We start from the raw sequence: 20,295 nt of genomic DNA on the forward strand, positions 1-20,295 counted from the left end.
ACCCTCTTCTCCCACTCTTCTCACGCTGATAGCAACACCACAACCATTCCCATTTTACTAAAGTGCATCCATATAAATGGCTCACTATAATTATTAAACAGCGACACAATGATAACACAAATATGTTGAACAGTAGTATAAATAATTACTTATCACTAATGATTTTATTCCTGGGATTTCTGAAACTTTGAGAACCACTGATCAAAATCACACATGGGCTTTAAATAAACAAAATCTAAAAGTTAAAGAACAACACCACAGACACCAGTACTAAAATGAACTGGTATCTAAGATTTTAAAGTGACAGGTATTTGTGCTACATTTCATTTAATTATATACATATTTGATTTAACGTTTACTGATAATGTAACAGCTGCTGGGATGGTGTACTGCAAAAACTGTGTTGTTCAAATGGTGGACAAAAACCAACAAAAGTAATTTTTCACAAAACAAGATTCTGTTTCAGTATCATGTCTGCTGACTTATCCATGTGTGAATCAAATCGATACGACTTATAGCTTTAGGAACAAAATACAAGTTAGAGTAAATAAGACGTGTCGGGATCAATTCACAGCATGTTTACATCGAACCTTAACATAATTAAAAACTCAGATCATATTTTGTACAACAAACTATAAGGTGAGGAGGATATGTGACGATTAAAAAGAGCTAACGGACTAACGGACTAATGACAGACTGAGTTCTGGTAGAGGAAGCTAAGGTTGAGGTAATGATAGTGCAGCTCCATGGTGCTGACCTTGTATTTACGCAGAACAGCCTCTTATCAATCAATCAATCAAAGCTTTATTTATAAAGCGCCTTCCGCAACCCTGTCAGGAAGCCCAAAGCGCTGAACATGGTACAGTTGTAAGTAAGTATACTGAATAAATCAACAATAAAAGAAATTCAAATTACAAAATACAAAATGGAAATAACAAGATAGATGAAACATTCCGGTAAAGGACAAATGTGTGAAACACATTTGGATTGAGTGGATGGATTGAGTGTACCAATGAAAACTGTGGAATGGATTCAACATAATAGAGGGCCATAATCAAACATGTTCTGGAAACGCCAAGCGGAGGAGGTGTGTTTTTAGGTGATTCTTAAAGACTGGCAGAGATGGGGACAGCCTAACTGAGGGTGGCAACTGGTTCCAGAGTAACGGTGCTGGGACTGAGAAAGCCCGGTCCCCACGGGTACGACACCTAGACCGAGGGACAGCGAGCAGGCCTTGGTCAGAGGAGCGCAGAGCGCGTGATGGGGAATGTCTGTTCAGGAGAGTGGCTAGATAGGGGGGACCACCACCCTGGAAGAAATGATAAACAAAGACGAGGATTTTGAATTGTGAGCGATAGGAAATCGGAAGCCAGTGCAGGGAGGCCAGAACTGGACTGATGTGGTCCCGTTTCCTGGTCCCAGTCAGGAACCTGGCAGCGCTGTTCTGCACAACCTGTAGGCGACGCAGTGTTGACTGACACAACCCTGCATAGAGAGAGCTGCAGTAGTCAAGCCGAGAAATTACAAAGGCATGCAGTACCCGCTCCAGGTGGGCTCTCGACAGCATAGGCTTGATTTTAGCAAGGTCTTATCTGCAGTGCTGTCCGATTTAACAGACAAATGAGTCCAAAGATGAAGAATGATTTTTTTTCTAATTACGTTTATTAATATGATGTATGAGGGAATATTATTATAAACAGTAAACTAATAGTAATGAGGGGGTTGTCAAAAAATGCTTACATCAGAGGAATCTGATCTGATAAGTGGAAAACCTGAGGGTGAAGGACAATAGAAAGAGATATAATCAGTGTGTCAACAAACAGGTGAGAAAGGCCAAAAGCGCATGACACAGGTCAGCAGGCAGAGCAAATGTTCAGGAACAAAGTGGGTGAGAAAGAAAGGGGTTCGGGAAGTACATTTAGGAAAAAAACGCAAGAAGCAGGTTGTATTTAGAGTAAGATGTGTTTACTCAACAGATTAGTCATTATAATACCTCGTTACTTTTGTCTGGAGAAGGAGGGACTGACTGACAGGCAGAGAGCGAAAGACTAAGAAAGGGCAAATCATCTCAGTGTTTGTCAGGTGAAGGTGGGACTGACTGATGGGAGGGGATCAGAGACGGGGAGGAGGAGAAAGCACGGAGGTGACAAAGGGAAGGGAAGAGAAAGGTGAGGGTGAGGTATGTGTCGAAAAAAATGAGGAAGAAGAAGTTGTTTTGACGGCTTGAAGGTGCGACTGACTGACTTGACTAAACGCCGACAATGAGCTCTTCCTTTGGAGCATTACTCACAGATGGGGAGGGTGAGGAAGAACAGTTAGCATTAACATCAGTAATTACTGTTTTTATCCTTGGCGTCACGATCAAAGACGGTCAATCTGACACATATGCACACACACACACACACACACGCACAAATAGACATGTCCATTCACCAGGTGTTGGCTTGTTCCTCGCAGGCACGGTAACCATTACGTTGTCAGACAAATGATGAGCTCACACTGTTCCTGCCACACTTCCAGGAAAGATTAGCTTGTTGTGATCAGCTTCTGTCTAAGATTAAACGATGCTGCAAAAAGACCACTGAGTGAAATTCTGAAAAAGGACAAATTTAATAGAAGTGATCAAAAACAATGAAATGAAAAAATTATTCTGTTTGTCAATTTAAATGTTATAGTACAATTTTCAGTGTTCAGCCTTAATAACAACCTGCTATTGTTTTGTTCAATTATTGGACTGAGCTTTATAAATTAAAGTTGTAAATTGAGAAGATTATGTTTTTAACTTCATGAGCAGGATGCACTAGAGAATGAAACCCAGGTTTCCTTTGAATTTGTTTTGTTAGAAATGTTCTAATACCTGCAATGTATCTACTTCAACTGAAGAAAATATTTAAAGGAGCAATATGTAAAAGATCTACAATGAAGTCATCTTGTCGAAAGGATGGTTACATTAAAACAAGCTTCCTTCTCAGCCAAATGGGGGGTTGTTTGTTTTTCTCCTTTAACAAACTGAAGGGACGTAGTCACTGTTTACAATCTTTGAGCCCATAAGGTTGCCGAGTCTGTGCCAAGCTAACGCTGCAACTCCACCATTTTTCATTCAATAACAGCAGGCAAAAAGCTCCAGAGTTGTTTAAAGAGCCAAAGGTAGTAAACAGAAGCGACCCAGAAGTTATTTCTTGTAACCTTAAGAAGCCATGGCATCCTTTTGTTTAACTCTATTATTGGGTGAAGAAGGCTAGATGCCAATGTTGAGCTAACAATGTTAATGGTGAAGCAGTTAGTAGGGTCTAAAAATATCTCAAGCTATTTTTTCAATTGTCAACAACTCGATATTACAGTGAAATGTATGTGTGAAGTGAACAATGAGTCAATCGTGGCATTTTACTTCTTTTAATGAGTTATTCAAAACTATAACAGCAACTATAACCATAATAATTAAGTGCTCTTTACCGATAAACACCCAAGAGCGCTAACAGTAGATATCAACTTAATGTGTGTAAGTCTTCTTCACTTGACATCTAAAATCTTCTGGTGCTGATGCAGATCTGTCAACAGCCATGAAATTCACAGAACCGTAGTGAAAAAATTATATTTTTTTTAATGAAAATGGGCTGCAGAAACCAAATTGGGCCACCTGATGTTCTCGCTTTGTTCTTACATATTGCACCTTTAATATACTTCAGCTATGCCTTTAGTGGTTTTAGTAAATGCTAATTGCAGTATTTGTTAGAAACAAAGTGAAGTTTAAAATTTGATATTTTAAGTGTTACACAATATATGACACAAAACTGTTGATTTTCTACTTACATCAAAAATTCAAATGACCAAAGCGGGTAGAATGTTAGGACATGTGTGGTATATACAAGCTCTGTTATCAGAGAACTGAGGACATGTGTGGTATATACAAGCTCTGTTATCAGAGAACTGAGGACATGTGTGGTATATACAAGCTCTGTTATCAGAGAACTGAGGACATGTGTGGTATATACAAGCTCTGTTATCAGAGAACTGAGGACATGTGTGGTATATACAAGCTCTGTTATCAGAGAACTGAGGACATGTGTGGTATATACAAGCTCTGTTATCAGAGAACTGACTTGTTAATAAATCTATTATTTGACACGTCTTTGTTACTGATCTGAATTCTAACCCATAGAAAAGCAATAACCTAAACATTAGCCCACATGACCTGATCCGTCGAAGCCACGTGTGTGTGTGTGTGTGTGTGTGTGTGTGTGTGTGTGTGTGTGTGTGTGTGTGTGTGTGGGTGTGTGTGTTCAACTGTCAGAGCTAATTTGTTGATCATGTGTAATGTAGTTTCCTGTAGATTTTTAATAAGCTGTAAAAGGAAAACATCCTGAAAACTGGAGTCCCAGAAGAAGAGAGGAAACTAATTAAGAGGGACAGAATCACCATCTGGAAGCTGTTTAGTTGTCTGAACAGCTCATGTGTCATAAAGACATCAGTAATGTGTCAGTTTAAAGATAAAAGAGCAAAAGTGTCTTTATGCAGTTTGTTCATAATTATAGGCTCTATCAAAACACCCTCCAGTACTGGAGACAAGGAAAACAAGACAATAAAATTATAAATTTGCAACTTTTTTATTCTTAGCTTTTGTATAAAGAAAATCTTCTACTAAAACTACATGCAAAGAATTGCATCAGAAATCCTCAAAAACCTTAAGACCACTAAATCTGCTCAGTGCCCCAAAGAAAAATTTAGTCTGTTTCCTTTTCCCCTGAGTTAAATAAGTAGGTATAACAGTTTGTAACCAGCACAGTCACTCTCCTAATCTGGCTGTATTCACCTAGCTTTAGCTTAGCATAAACATTGCTGCAAGGCACAAGGACACACTTAATGTAAGTGAATGGGTGACGCAGCAACGGGACATCTGGCAGACATGGACTCTTTCGAGTTTACTGTATAACATTTACAACATTTGACCTTAATGACAGTTAGTTGGACTTTTGGGGCATTTGTGTCATGTGCCTTGCAGCGACGGCTTACTGCGGAGTTTTGTCGTAATGCATTCCCAAGTCCTAAATCAGCTCCTGTAATTGCTTCGTGTTACTTGTTATTTTAATTTGCAGTTGATGATTATTGAGGTCACCAAGAAAAATTTGGATCATTATTGAGTCATTTTAATGGCCTTTTCATATAAAATGCAAGCTGTTACCATTCACATTGTTTATGCTAAGCTAAATCTAACAGAATACTGCCAGATTAGGAGAATGACTGGGCTGATTACAAAATGCTTTAGCCCACTAATCTAACTCTGGGGAAATGACAACAGACTAAATTTCACTTTGGGGTAAAATATCCCATTAAGAACAATCAAGCTGTTTAACCTACAGAAGTACACATAATTAAAGTCCCAGTTTGTGTCAAAAATGTTAATTTTACACTGCACACAGTTTGAAGACTTTTTCTGATTCATTATAATTTTACCTGTTAAAATATCTGAAGTCTTCTCTGTCTGCAACTGAGCTGTGGACATTTTTGTTGCAGGAGAGATGCACAGAAAAAAGTTGTGTTAACTTTCTCTACCCATGTTTGACATTTTCTTCTTGTCCCACATTGGACTTTAGGATTTTACCCTTGAGGTAGAACCACAAATGGCATCGTGGTGATGATGATCAGAATGACATGAGATTTTTAATTTAATCTGATGTTGGGGTACTTCTGTGCATGGCCAAGGATCTTGCTGGGGGGGGGGGGGGGGGGCATGGCAGAAACTGATAAAGAAGCTTCTGAGGTCCTCTCTTTTTCCTCGCACAGTTTGTCCAACTACTCAGTGTTGGAAAGGGTAAAGTCGTGTTAATTAACAGTTATTGAGCAAGTAAACCATTTGAGTAGACCAGGATAGAACACACAAACGCTTGAAGGAAACAGAAAATAGTTGCAAAGGTGATCGCTGACATGACTGATGGAAAAAGGTGGAAACAGCTCAGATTTTTTTGCATCTGTGCTTGTGTGGGTTTTGTGTAGTGCTGCTGTTTGTGTTTCTGTTTCTGTGTGACTCGTGACTCTAAAGAGAAATGCATGAAATGTAGTTTTAATGTGTCTGTTTGTTTGTTAGCTTTATATTATTCATCAAAGTCCTGCCTACATCTAGAGGTGACTGGATGCAGGCATGCGGCTGTTTCTTTGGGCTGCTACCTGACCACTTGTCTCTTGTCCTTGTGTCCATATCAACTTGTCTGTCAGCTGCAACAACACTCCACCAGTCTGGACTGCATAGCTCTAGATTTAAAGGGGACATATGCCAACCTCACTGTTTGCATCTTTTGTGCGTCTCTACTACCTTTGTAAACACTTTAAATGTAAAAAAAAATAAAATAAAAAAACATTCATCTAGTTTCTTTTAGTGTTTGATTTCAGGAATTATAAAACAAGCCATCCATTTGTGTCCTCATAAACAGGTAGAGTAGAATCACCTCTTATGTACGAGAGAGAGCTGCTGCTGGAGGAACAGCTGCTTTACTCAGAGCCCCTCCTGAATATCAGAGCTTCTCAGCTTATAGCTGCCTAACGGAGTGGGGGGATGGATGGGCGTGGCCAGCTCCAACTTGTTTTTGTAAGCCTTGGACCCACTGCAGGGTTTGGGATGGGACAGGGTGGGGTGGGTCATCGTCGGCCAGCGTGAACCGTTATGGGTCTGCCATTTCAGTTTGGGCTCTCATGTTAGCAGGCGGGGTGAAATGTACAGTCATGCGAGATTTTATACATAATTTGTGAAACTTTTTAGTAATTTTTGCTGCAATGAATGGTATGCAGAGCTAAAGATAAAAAAGAATTGCTTACCAACGTGCTCCAGCTTCACACGTGACCCCGGGTCTCTGAGTCCAGGTCTGCCTCGCTGCCTCGGTTAGCCGGTCTTTGGTTATAAATAGCGTCCAGCGTGTAGTAGCGCCTCCATGAATTTCCCCCGTTTCCACTCCGGTTGTTTCTGTCCTTAACTTTTCTGTATTGGTCTGTTCGTTTCTTCAGCTTGGCCCGGCACCGTTCCAACATCCACTCAAATCCTTCGACTCCCATCCACTGACAAACTTCTTTAAAGTCTTGCATTCCTTACCGATCCGTATCGTCCTGAGTTTGGACTGCAAATGATGATGGCGAGGAATGTACGGAGCCCTACAGCTGACTAAGCCTCACTGCTACTTGCTGTTTTTTCTCACATCTGTGTACAACTAATGAAAACACAACTTAACTCCAAGGTTTGTTTTGCTTTTTGCAATAGTGACATAATTATGTCCCCCACTCAGTGGACCGTGTTGTCGCTCTGCCCTAACCGTACCGCTCCACAAAGATTTAAACGTACGACAGAAGGGGGCCATGATGGCTGTGTGGACTGGTTTTATAATCGGGACAGAAAAGTTAGCGAGCTGACCCTCCCTAAACCTGGCGGAGGAACCGAGGTATTAACGTTACAGAGCCCTTAAACGACTCATTCTGGAAGGTACTTAAAATGTAGAGAATTGAACTGCTGAAATTGTTTTATGTGAGAGGGACTTGTGCAAAAAATATGAACATGATTTTTTAGAACTATTGTTGCTAAAGAAAAAAGGTCAAAGTATGTCTCCTTTAATCTTTAATCTTGGTTGTCTTTTCAAAAATGGTTTACATGTTTGTTTGTTTTTAAAGTCCATTTGTTACTTCATTTTCCATTTGGCTGCCTAGACTGGTGTGTTTGATATCATAAATATCTGAACAGACAACTTTGCCACCCTATTTTTTTTTTTGTTTGTTTTTGCTCTTCCAGTGAATGTTATGCACACATGCAGGAGAATCCTGCTTCCTGCTCGCTCGCCTGCCACTGCAGTGCCAGGTCTGGATTGATGATGGACTCATCCTGCCCACTGCTCCGCTTCCAAAATCCTCTTTTTAAAAATAATCATTAATCATTTCTCTCATTCCTCTTTCTCTGTTAGCGCTCAGACGAGAGCGTCACAATTGACACCACCCTGCTGGTTCATTTCTTTGGAAAGAAAGGAAAAGCAGAGCTCACCTTTGATGACTTTTATAGGTAATTTATAGTGGACCACATAGTACTGACCACACTGAGTCTTTTTTAGTCTCATTGTCTTCACTTTTTTTTCTGCTTCACAGGTTTATGGATAACCTCCAGACTGAAGTGTTGGAGATTGAGTTTCTGACTTATTCAAAAGGAATGACCACCATCAGTGAGGAAGACTTTGCCAAAATCCTGCTGCGTTTTACCAATGTGGAGAACATCAGTGCCTACATGGACAACGTCCGCCAGTGTATTCCTGATGAGAAGGTGCAATGCACACATGCATGTCATTTTTTTTTAACCTCACCTTTAGTCTCTAGTATGAATGAATGACATTTGTTTTCTGGGGGGGCTCTGGCGCTCCTGTTTAGGCAGTTTGCTGGAGGAGTGGGGGTGGGGCAGAAAACGGCAGGATTAGGAGTCTATAATATTCATGTAGCAAACATCTCACCTCTGATTGACTAACAGCATCGTGACTCTTCCACTGCCTCCATTCTTTAATTCTTAGGTAAAAATTGCAACTTTGTTGTTCATCTCTGCAAATAACATGTTTCATCATAACATGGAGTTGCTATTACTAACGGTTAGCTTCAACTAGAAGGGTTCTGCTCTCGCCTGGCTGCTAAATCAGTACAACCTTCCATAGTCGTAACCAAGATGGTGCATGGTGGCGCAGTGGTTAGCACTGTTGCCTCGCAGCACGAAGGTTGCAGGTTGGAAACTCGGCTGCGGCCTTTCTGCGTGGAGTTGCGTGTTCTCCCCATGCATGCGTGGGTTTCCTCCAGGTACTCCGGTTTCCCCCACAGATCACAACATGCCCTACAGGTTATAAGTTGTAAGCCGCTTTGGATAAAAAGCGTCTGCCAAATAAATAAACATAAACAAGATGGGTGAGTCCATGAATGCTAATACCTCCCTGACGAATAAAGGACTGGCTTTTTTCTGACCAGCGAGTTTCCCCTATTTTTTTTTTTACATCCAGCCTGCCTGTGAAACTCAGAGTAACCAACTGTGGTTTGAAAGAGGCTGTTGCTCAGTGAACCTTCTTTTTAAAGGACATGTTTTGAGCACTTAGGATTATTATTTGTTGGATAAAATGAAACAGCTATCCCATTTTTTTCTCTTTCTGCCTTCCAGGCATTCAGACTGCCTGCAATTTCTCTCTGTTGTGTCTGCCTGAGGCTGTTGTTTCTCTCCACACTTCAACGCTCCATTGCTTCACTTGACCTCACACAAACACAAACACACATTTAATGGCACTTCCAGTGACGTGTGAATGTTTTTGTTTTTAACCGGCGTATCTTACTGTGCTAGTTAGAGAGCTAGCTATAGCTAGCCTATGTTGGCACATCCTCCTTATGACCATTTGCAACCCAACTCTATTTCTGTCCCTCCTCTCTTTTCATGCTGTGGAAGAAGCAGGAGGTTTGTCTCTGCCTCAGAAAATGCACAACCTGCAGTTACAATCTGTCACTGTGTCCTTTTTCTTTCTTTGGTTTTTTTTTTCCTCCTCATCTTGTCATTTTTTTGTATTTGATTGTGTAATTCCACACTACTACATTTCTTTAAATGTGTGGCTGGTTAGTTTGAAATTTTAATGTTTATGTTGACTATAATAATTCACAACAAAAAGCATGTGAGATAACTTGCAAACTTTAATTTTGCTTATCGGTTTCAGCCATTCGCTTGACTAAAAATGAGAAATAATTTCTTGCAGGAATAAAATTTCATGTCTCCCTTTTTGGTTAAATAATAGCGGGTCTTGTTTTCCAAATCATGGGGGAAAAAAGTAGCCTGCTGTTTGATTTTTTTTTTTTTTTTGCCACTGATTAAAAGCATGTTTTTTTTTCCTCAAGTTGAACAATATGAATGTGTCACAAGGAATGTTCAATGCACACAAGCTCCCTAATGCTGGAAAAGTCTGCACCAGTCTGAAACCATCATTATTCTAATGTCTAATCACTTTGGTGGATTTTATTCTGTCGCTTGACGTTCACTTGATTTCTCCTCGTTTTGCAGGGAATCACTTTTGATGAGTTCAGATCATTCTTCCAGTTTCTCAACAACCTAGAAGACTTTGCCATCGCCATGCAGATGTACAACTTTGCGTCACGTTCAATTGGACAAGGTAAAAACGTGTTGGGGTTGCAGCTGCTGAAGTCTTCTGTTCAGTTGTCTAGCTTTTTGTGTGAAACAAATAATGAACATAGTTTGATCTTTCCTGCTAGATGAGTTTGCAAGAGCAGTATATGTGGCCACAGGCCTGAAGCTGACCCGACATCTTGTGAACACCATCTTTAAGATCTTTGATGTTGATCACGACGACCAGCTCTCCTACAAGGAGTTCATTGGCATCATGAAGGATCGGCTGCACAGAGGAGCAAGGGTGAGGAACGTTAAGCTTCTCAAATCCTAAACTGCACATTTTATTTATCTATATATATTTTTATTTGGCAAGACTTTCAATTGGTATAGTGCTTTTAAAAACAACAAGCACACCAATGCGATTTTATGAAACAAGATGTCAACGAACTTTATTGATTTGCTAAAAAAAAATAAAAGGAGATCAAATATTTGACTTTCTGTTCATGTTTCGATTGATTTTTGTAATTCAGCCACAGAAAAACAATTTGCTTTGATTGCATTGTATTTGACATCTGATGAATCAAATAAAGAGCATGCATATTACATACAGAAAATTCAAATTATGTATTCTAAAGCAGAATTTGCTCGTTGGGACAGTGGGGTTTGTTAAATCTGACAATAAATCAGTCAAAAATATTGAAAAGTTGTGATACTTTGCTGCCCCCTAGTGGCATTTTAACATCTTTGCATATTGCTGTTGAAGGTTCTCAGTCATCCAGGTCATGCATGGTAAATCAAAAGGGTTCAGATGAAGGCAACTGGACTTCTTTGATTTCTTGAAGCTCTGAAGAGGGACCCGACAAGTGGATACAAGAAGAAAATCACGGACTAGTTACAGAAACTGCCAAAGGACCACACATTTTTCTGCAGACTCTAGGAGAAGCCACCTCATGTATATATGGTCTTTCGAAGATTCACATAGAAGGAACACCACTCAGACCCATTCAACTCGGTCACATACAACTTTGCAAAAAATCTCTGCACCATCCTGCACCTGCTGTTTGGAAAGACCCGACATCATATGAAACCACCAAATTGTTCCCGAGCACGGCCGTGTCTGCAACTCCCCACTCCCCACGGGGATGGTCAAGTGCGGAGGACAGTTTTCACCAGTGACAACTATGGGACTTTAATCTTTAATCATAGGGAGAATTCGGTAGCCTGGCAAGCCAGACTAAATAAATGTATTATTTAGTCTGGCCACACTCCATTGATGGCTCTCGGTTGTGGGGCGGGTTCTACCGTTGTCTTTCAAATGATCTCCGCATTCCACTGGACAATGAATGTGACATACTCTTGTTTCACTCTGTTGCATCATCCCACCCACCAGGCACATAGAGTGCCCTGATTGGCCCACAAAGCGGATAAAGCTCTGTGATTTGTTCACTAAGCAGATAGAGCACGATGATTGGCCCACCATTATGGACCAATCACAGCTCTTTATGTGTTTGAAACCCCTCAAGAGAGCTGTGATTGGCTAGCCAGAGTCCTGGTAGGAGCTGCTGAGGTTCCAATGGAGCATGCCTAGACCAAACTTTGCAAAGCAAGAATTTGGTCTAGTTCACTAGGCTAAGAATTCGGTGGATTTTGCAAGGAAAGTTCAAGATCTCAAACTGCCTCCAGAGGAAATCAGTGGAAGCGGTTACGAAATGGCTAGAACAAGATGATTCCTTAAACAGGAGGACAAAACTGACTCCAGACCAGATCTGAACCCTCCTGGACCTCTGCCTTTCCACCTTCTATTTCAAGCAATGACCAGTTTTATCAGCAGTTTCAAGCAGTATCACCCATCATTGCCAACATTCACATGGAGGAAGTAGAAACCAGAGCATTGAACTCCTACGATGCAACAAAATCAAGCCACTGGTTCAGATATGTAGATGACACATGGGTCAATATTCTCACACAGGAAGTACATCAATGCTGTGGACAAGAACATCAAGTTCATCAGGGAAGAGGCACACATAAACAAACTGCCCTTCTTGGACTGTGCTGTGCAAATTGAACAAGATGAAAGTCTCAGCATTGAAGTCTACAGGAAACCAACCCACACAGAGCAGTATTTGCATTTCGACACACATCACCCACTGGAGCACAAAACGTCAGTCATCAGGACTTTACACCATCGGGCCGAGAACATTTCCACAAAGACTGAAGGAAAGCAAAAGGTTAAGAAACACATCAAGAAAGCTCTCCAAAACTGCAGATATCCTAACTGGGCCTTTGTGAAATCAATAAAGAAGTCTGGAAATGAATTCACAGCAGCAACCAGCAAAGAAAAGGACAACAGGCGCAAAGGCACCGTCATCCTATACGTGGCAGGAGTCTCGGAAAAACTAAGAATTTTCTCCAAACAAAACAACCCGGTAAACTATAAGTGGTATGGTGGCATGATACTACGGAAAAGCGCTACGCCCTCTGGCGGGGAATTGCTTTGCAACCCTCCTTTGCCTGCACAGAAGTTTGCATGTGAGAACCTTTCTGACACCCCATGTGTGTCTCTCCATTGCAGAGCTCACAGAGAAGTATAAATCAGGCTGTACAGCTTATAAGCTTGACTCTCCCATGTTCCAGTCAGAATTGACAAAGCTCCTCGGATGAGAAGCAAAACATCTTCAAGAAAGCAAAGAAGTCTAGTTGCCTTCATCTGAACCCTTTTGGATCCTTGCATGTTTACCAGGGATGTTGCAAACACTAAACTAAAAATGTATTCATGTTAGTCACCTTTTCTTGTTTTGATGCTTTCTTGGCCTTACAGTTTTTTTTCCTCCCTTTGTCTTAATGACTTCCTACCGGCATCCCAGGGCTATAAAGCAGTGGAGCGAGCTTCCTCCTTTAGATCGTGTCTGAAGAAGGAGCTAGCAAGCAGATAAGTAGCAACAAAAATTATGACTTTGGCCATTTTATTGTCTCATTCATCTGTGATCAATTTAATATCTAAACGTGTCCTCACCTTGAGTCCATCATAATGTACACAGAAGACATTCAACTGGAAATAGTATATGATATGAAATTCTTGGGAGTTGTTTTGGATCATATACTGGAAAACTCATCAAATATTTTAAACAAAAAACATTGTAAACGTATTAGACTCTTTAATAAAGTAAAAATGTTTTAGAACAGTTATTCATTCGTTGTTCTATATTTGACTTATTGTTTAGAGATGTGGGGCAACACAGATCCAATAGAACACTATTTGTTTATTCAGAAGATCTCAAAACTAAAGCATTCGGTTGAGTTGAACACTGAATTGGGGTGATTTCTACAGCACAGTTTGTTATGTTTGAAGCTAAAAGGGGACTGTTGTGAAATTATTTGGAGAAGGTTGTTGTTTTATAAACAAGTGATAGGGCCAAAAGAAGGAAGTTTGATTTTAAAGGTACAAGTGAATGAACTACTTTAAAGCACGTGTATTTCAGTGTTTGTAAAATTGAGAAAATACTGTGATAAAGAATTGGGAAAAAAATGCAAATTTAAGGAACAATATCAAAAAATTGTAAGATCTTATGAAATTAGTAGTTATTGCTGAGACTTATTTTGTTTGTGACTCAAGTGAAATGCACTAAAATAAACCGTATGCCCGGTTCAATGTGATGCCTTCATTTAATATGATTTTAAGAAGGATTTGTTGAATTGAAGTACTTCTCGTTGCTTCATCCACTAGGTGAAGGCCCGACTCCATACCTCCGTCTCCAGCTGAGGCCCACAGACAAGTGCACCAGCTACGGAAGAGAAAAAGGGGAAGCCATGGAGGAGGAAACAGATCAGACTCAGCTCTGGTTTTGATTCACCAGCAGCCTGACTGAGTAGCATGGTGTTCATCTCCAGTTTATTTCCAAATCACAAAATAATCACAAGCATGAAAAGTCATTTACATAATACTTAAAAGTAAAAATCATCTCTCCTTTGGTTAGTTTTGTTCCACCATACATATGGGTTCAATGTCAATCGTCTCGTTAGGGTCAATAAATGGATAAACTCTGAGAAGTTCCCTGCTATTAGCCCTTTTTTAATATTAAAATAAGAATTGTGTTGTGTTTATCCCTTAATGAAACACAATTAGAGTTGGAAAAATAATTTGACAGATATGTTGTTTACTTGCTGATAGGCTAAATGCTGCACAACAAGGTATCAACCAAAAAAGCACAAGGGTGAATAAATGTGCGTTATATGTGGCATACAGGTAAATTTTATTACAATGATGGAATTAAAAGGGCACAAAAATTTAAGTTAAAATTGAAAAAATTGTTGAAATAAATGTTTTTTATTTTTTGTCTGTCTTTTTCCACATTTAGTTTAATTTTACTTGTTTTTTATTGCAATGTAAAGATGCAGAACAGCTATTTTGGGATGTTTATGACTTGGATTGTACACTATAAAATATTTAACAAATCACAAAACAGGCAACAAACTAAAACTATGTAATGCCAAGTATAGTTCTAAATTTCATGATCAGTTATGTGTTTCCAAGTTTTATCTGCATGCATGTATGCAAAAAATATGTGCCTTGCAATCGTTCTAATGTGGAACATGTCGACACCACAAAGGGCAGCCTTGGCGGAGTCCAATCTCACTGGGAACGAGCCCGACTTACTGCAGGCAATGCGGACCAAGCTCTGACACCGGTCATACAGGCACCTAACAGCCCATATCAGAGGGCCTGGTACCCCATACTCCCGGAGTACCCCCCCCCCCCCCCCCCCCCCCCCAGGGCCCCCGAGGGACGTGGTCAAACGCTTTCTCCAAATCCGCAAAACACATGTAGAAAGGTTGGGCAAATTCCCACGCACCCTCCAAGATCCCCCTATGGGTATAGAGCTGGTCCAGTGTTCCACGGCCAGGACGAAAACCACATTGCTCCTCCTGAATCTGAGTTTCAACAATCCGACGGACCCTCCTCTCCTGAACCCCTGAATAGACCTTACCAGGAAGGCTCAGGAGTGTGATCCCCCTGTAGTTGGAACACACCCTGCAGTCCCCCTTTTTAAATAAGGGGACCACCACCCCGGTCTGCCAGCAGTGGGACTGCCCCCGATGTCCACACGATATTGCAAAAACCGCGTCAGCCAACACAGCCCCACAACATCCAGAGCCTTAAGGAACTCCGGGTGGATCTCATCCACCCCTGGAGCCTTGCCACAGAGGAGCTTTTTAACCACCTCAGTGACCTCAGCACCAAAGATTTGAGAGGCCAACCCAAAGTCCCCAGACTGCTTCTTCACTGGAAGACGTGTTGGTGGGATTGAGGAGGTCTTCGAAGTATTCTGCCCACCAATCCACAACGTTCTGAGTAGAGGTCAGCAGCACCGTCCCCACTGTGTTGGTAGCGCACTTAGCTGCGGCCTAAGGTATCCTGGTGCCAAGAGCACATATGGACACCTTTATGTCTGAACATGGTGTTCATTATGGACAATCCATGACTGGCACAGAAGTCCAATAACAAAACACCACTCAAATTCAGATCAGGGGGACCATTCCTCCCAACCACACCTCTCCAGGTCTCACTGTCGTTGCCCACGTGAGCGTTAAAGTCTCCCAACAGAACGAGGGAGTCACCGGAAGGAGCACTTTCCAGCACCCCCTCCAAGATCTCCAAAAAGGGTGGGTAGTCTGAACTATAGTTTGGTGCATAAGCACAGACCACAGTCAGAACCCGTCCCCCCACACGTAGGCGGAGGGAGGCTACCCTATTCATCGGGGTAAACCCCAACGTACAGGCATCAAGATGGGGGGCAACTAGTATGCCCACCCCTGCTCGGCGCCTCTCAATAGCAGCAACTCCAGAGTGGTAGAAAGTCCAACCCCTCTCAAGGAAACTGGTTCCAGAGCCAGAGCCATGCGTTGAGGTGAGTCCGACTATATCTAGTCGGAGCCTCTCAACCTCACACACCAACACAGGCTCCTTCCCCACCAGAGAGGTGACATTCTTTGTGCCAAGAGCCAGCTTCTGTAGCCGAGGATCAGAACGCTGCGGTCCCCGCCCTCGACTACCACCTGTCACACACTGTACCTGACCCCTTTGGCCCCTCCCACGAGTGGTGAGCCCATGGGAAGGCGGACCCACGTTTCCTCTTCGGGCTGTGCCCGGCCGGGCTCCATGGGTGAAAGCCCGGCCACCAGCTGCTCGCCAGCGTGCCCCACCACCAGGTCTGGCTCCAGAGGGGGCCCCGGTGACCCACGCCCGCGCGAGGGAACCCGGTTTCCATTAATATAATACATCATAAGAGGTCTTGTGATTATACATCAGATAAAAATGGATTTATGAATAAAAAGTGTAAAATATCTCAATAGGATAATAATTCATAAATTTGCTATAACTGTGTCAATTGTGAATTTGGTGAATGCATTTTAGTGCTTGAATAAATTATTTTGAGAACATGCATCTGTGGTGTTGTGAGCATGCGCAGTGAAGGCGCAAACCATGCCCTTAAACCCTTATATGCGTGAAAATTTAATTTCTTCCGAAAAGGCAATGTGCTACTGTCTTCTAAGCTTTTTTATATACTGGTAATTTTACTTCAGTTGTTGATGAAAATGGAAGTTTGGGATTATGGTTAGAATTGGACAAATGCTTTAACGTTGCCCCATGAGTTAGTCAAATTTTTCAAGGAACAGCATGTTCAAGGTGTTTGTAATTAGCCATTATGCTAATAGGAGTTAGCTTTAGTACTTTTTTAGTATCTTCTTATTGGGCTGTCCCATGAAGAAGGTTTCAGCCACTTCACTGAAGTGAAACTGTTGGCAGGAAGTTTATATATTATCTTACTAAAAAATCCGTGCCCACTAGATGAAACTTTTCAATTTTTATGAAAAATGCCATTTGTATGGTGGCGTGTTACAGCAACAGCCAAACTTAGAAAGTATTGTGAGACACGTTTTCCCCATAATGAAATGACTACCCCTCCAAATCTACCTAACTGCTGCTCAAATAAATCCTTAAAAATAAATGGGTCTGAATTCTTACACATTTTGTAGTTATGTGTAATTGGGATTTTACATATGTAAACATTTTAATGTTAGTTTTAAAAAATCAGCTTACTAGTGTGTTTTGATTCATTACACAAGTATACAAAGTATTTTCGCCGGATACGTGTTTCATTGAAATATGTTCCTCCGCAGAAAACCTTCCCCTTTCTGTTATCGATGTCTATTAATCCTGGTTAAATGTACACATTTTGACATCAAAGACTGGATTTAACGAGGCATGTACTCCATAAAGTAACGAATCAGCTGTTTGCATTTGTCAAACATGTTATCGTTTAAGTAATCGATTCGACATAAGTACACGCGGATAAGCTGTTATCGACGAGGTCACGATGTTCGGCGTAACACCGGTAGTGACGTCCGGATCACAAAATAAACGTACTTTCTTGCTTGTATGTCTAAAATAGCTCTTACAACCATTATAAAAAAATAAATTTGGATTAATTTAACACTATCAAGACAAACATTAGAGAAAATGTTCGTGTCATAAGCAAACAAACAAACCGGGTGGAGAAATGTGTTAATTCTCGCAAAGCATTCTGGGTAACCAGAAATTCGTAATCATAGCCATAAAACAACACTAGAAACACTTTAAATGAAGCCTTATTAATGCCGTTTTGAAGGATGTTGTACTATAGATCGCTCGGCGTGTTACTTGTGCTTAATGAAACTTCAGCACCATGACTGAGAACGGTTGTTCTGAGAATGACTCGCTGCCTGTTCTCAGAAAATCTTTAAGACTATACTTTCAGGGATCATTTCTATAGTTTCTAACTTGAGAAATGTGCTCCTAAAGTGATCAGTCTCGTCAACCACGATGATGAGTCTTGATATTCTCCTCTGAGCGTGAAACGGGTTGGAGTTAATGATTCAATTCATACGACTCCAACCATTGATGATCGTTCTTTGCTTCTTCCGGGAGCAATGAGGTGGGGAATATGATCAGAGTGGTCGCCGTAACTGTCATAAAGTAACGTAATCCTGTACTTAAGTTAATGATTCCGAGATAAACACTTAGGAACACTGTACACGACATTTACTCATACTTAATGAGCAAGAAGCATGTGTCACCGTTCCCAGACAGCAACACCAGCTGTGATTAATATGTAACTCATTTCCATTCAGCGTGTGTGAATACCTGATGGGTTAGAAAAGATCAAAACTCAATCTTTTCTGTTTGAAATTCTCATACCTCAAGAGAAATTAAAAAAGTCATATTTGATGTTACATAAGGTTAAACCTGATATTCTCCACTTGACACCAGATCCTTTGAAAATCACATGATTGAGTCAAATGAGATCATGTGATCGGAGTATCCCTGATTTTTATTGGTGTTTTGAAGTTAAATCAGTTCATTTCCACCTGATTCCAGATCCTTTGAGGTTTTTCTCATACACTATTGGTCAAATTGCTCATCACGTTGGGTGTGTTTGGTGCAACTGATACACCATGACTGAGGTTGGTTGTTCTGAGAATCAGGTACTGCTCATCCAGCCTGACTCACCAAGCATGAACTTCCAGGAATCATTTCTGTAGTTATTAATTTGAGGACTGTGCTCCTAAAGTGATCAGTTACACCAACCATCGTCTTGAGACTTGAAATACTCTTCTAAGAATGAAGCGGGCAAGAGAAGATGACTCACTTCACTCGTCCTGTCAGTGATGATCTTTCTTTCCTTTTTATTTAGGAGCAATGAGGGGGAGAATATTGTCAGAGTGATTGCTGTGTGTATTTTAGTGATGGGAATTCCAGCTCTTTTTAGAGAGCCGGTTCTTTTGGCTCAGCTCACCAAAAAGAGCTGGCTCTTTCGGCTCCCTAAGTGGCTCCTCAGATTTTCTGTTGCGTAGAGTACATTTATAACCAAAATAATGCTAAACTATTATGTAAAATAATTTACTAATATAAAAAAGCAATATATCAAATATTTATCATTTGTATGGATTTAATAACTGAACACTTTAAGAAATCTCCACTTTCCGACTGCTGGCGCTCATTTTCTCACCGTCTTCGTTGCACTCTCCGCCCTCTCGCTCGCCTTTTTCCTCCTCATTCCCTCTCGTCTCCCTCCTCCCACATGTGCTCTGCTGTGTGTCTGAGTCTGATCCTCCCTCTTCCCCACCCCTACTGCTCTGTGTGTGGACAGTCTGGACACGCAGTTACACATGTTGACCAATCGCCTGTAGCTTTCACCAAAGCAGGGGGGGAGGAGGGAGGGGAGGGGACAGCTCCCAATGACGAGCCGGCTCCCGTCGTTCACTTCAAAGAGCCGGCTCTTAGAGCCGGTTCCTTCGCAACTGACACATCACTAGTGTATTTAAAGATAAACATCTGTATATGGAAGGGAGTGATCAAAATTAAGGTGATCATTACCATTCAAATCCATAAAGGAGCATTTGTTGCTTTTCTTAGGCCAGAACATTTCATCTTAACTTATGCCAGCATTCCCAGCTGTGGCTTCATTGTAGTAGTGATGTGTTGGTCGTGAACGAACCGGCTCTAAGAGCCGGCTCTCTGAAGTGAACGAAGGGAGCCGGCTCGTCATTGGGAGCCATCCCCTCCCCCCTCCCCTCTTGCCTTGGTGAAAGTTACAGGCGATTGGTCAACATGTGTAACTGCGTGTCCAGACTGTCCACACACAGAGCAGTAGGGGCGGGGAAGATCAGACTCAGACACACAGCAGAGCACATGCGGGAGGAGGGAGACGAGAGGGAATGAGGAGGAGGAAAAAGGCGAGCGAGAGAGAGGAGAGTGCGACGAAGACGGTGAGAAAATGAGCGCCAGCAGTCGGAAAGTGGAGATTTCTTAAAGTGTTCAGTTATTAAATCCATACAAATGATAAATATTTGATATATTGCTTTTTTATGTTAGTAAATTATTTGACATATAGTTTAGCATTATTTTGGTTATAAATGTACTCTACGCAACAGAAAATCTGAGGAGCCGAAAGAGCCGGCTCTTTTTGGTGACCTGAGCCAAAAGAACCAGCTAAATCTGTTTATTTCCACCTGATTCCAGCTCCTTTGAAGCTTGGTTCATATACTATTGGTCAAATCATCAAAACATCATGTTGGGCGTGTTTGGTGCAACAGATACACCATGACTGAGGTTGGTTGTTTTGAGAATCAGGTGCTGCTCATCCATCATGAGT

At 41.3% G+C, this 20,295-nt stretch overlaps 1 protein-coding gene and 2 non-coding genes across 11 annotated transcripts in view; all 3 read left to right on the forward strand.

Moving 5' to 3' along the window:
- micu3a (mitochondrial calcium uptake family, member 3a) overlaps positions 1-18,096 on the forward strand; it is an 88,388-nt gene extending 70,292 nt beyond the window's left edge. For 3 of the 9 annotated variants that reach the window (XM_054743565.2, XM_054743569.2, XM_054743572.2), the window contains 5 exons: positions 7,935-8,029; positions 8,113-8,284; positions 10,037-10,145; positions 10,246-10,403; positions 12,967-13,035. In XM_054743565.2, the coding sequence (XP_054599540.1) occupies positions 7,935-8,029; positions 8,113-8,284; positions 10,037-10,145; positions 10,246-10,403; positions 12,967-13,035 (603 nt within the window). Of the gene's footprint in view, positions 1-5,591; positions 5,607-7,934; positions 8,030-8,112; positions 8,286-10,034; positions 10,146-10,245; positions 10,404-12,966; positions 13,036-13,823 lie in introns of those variants that run through there. The other 6 variants (XM_054743570.2, XM_054743566.2, XM_054743568.2 and 3 more) reach the window with 4 other exon arrangements.
- LOC129164492 (small nucleolar RNA U3) lies at positions 17,883-18,098 on the forward strand. Its single transcript, XR_008564063.1, has one exon. It is a non-coding gene; the product is annotated as a small nucleolar RNA U3 (small nucleolar RNA).
- A 553-nt stretch (positions 18,099-18,651) lies between these two features.
- On the forward strand, positions 18,652-18,867 carry LOC129164497 (small nucleolar RNA U3). Its single transcript, XR_008564068.1, has one exon. It is a non-coding gene; the product is annotated as a small nucleolar RNA U3 (small nucleolar RNA).
- The last annotated feature ends 1,428 nt before the right edge of the window (positions 18,868-20,295 follow it).

The sequence above is a fragment of the Nothobranchius furzeri genome, chromosome 4 (assembly GCF_043380555.1).
Source record: "Nothobranchius furzeri strain GRZ-AD chromosome 4, NfurGRZ-RIMD1, whole genome shotgun sequence".
In the NCBI taxonomy this organism is placed as follows: domain Eukaryota; kingdom Metazoa; phylum Chordata; class Actinopteri; order Cyprinodontiformes; family Nothobranchiidae; genus Nothobranchius; species Nothobranchius furzeri.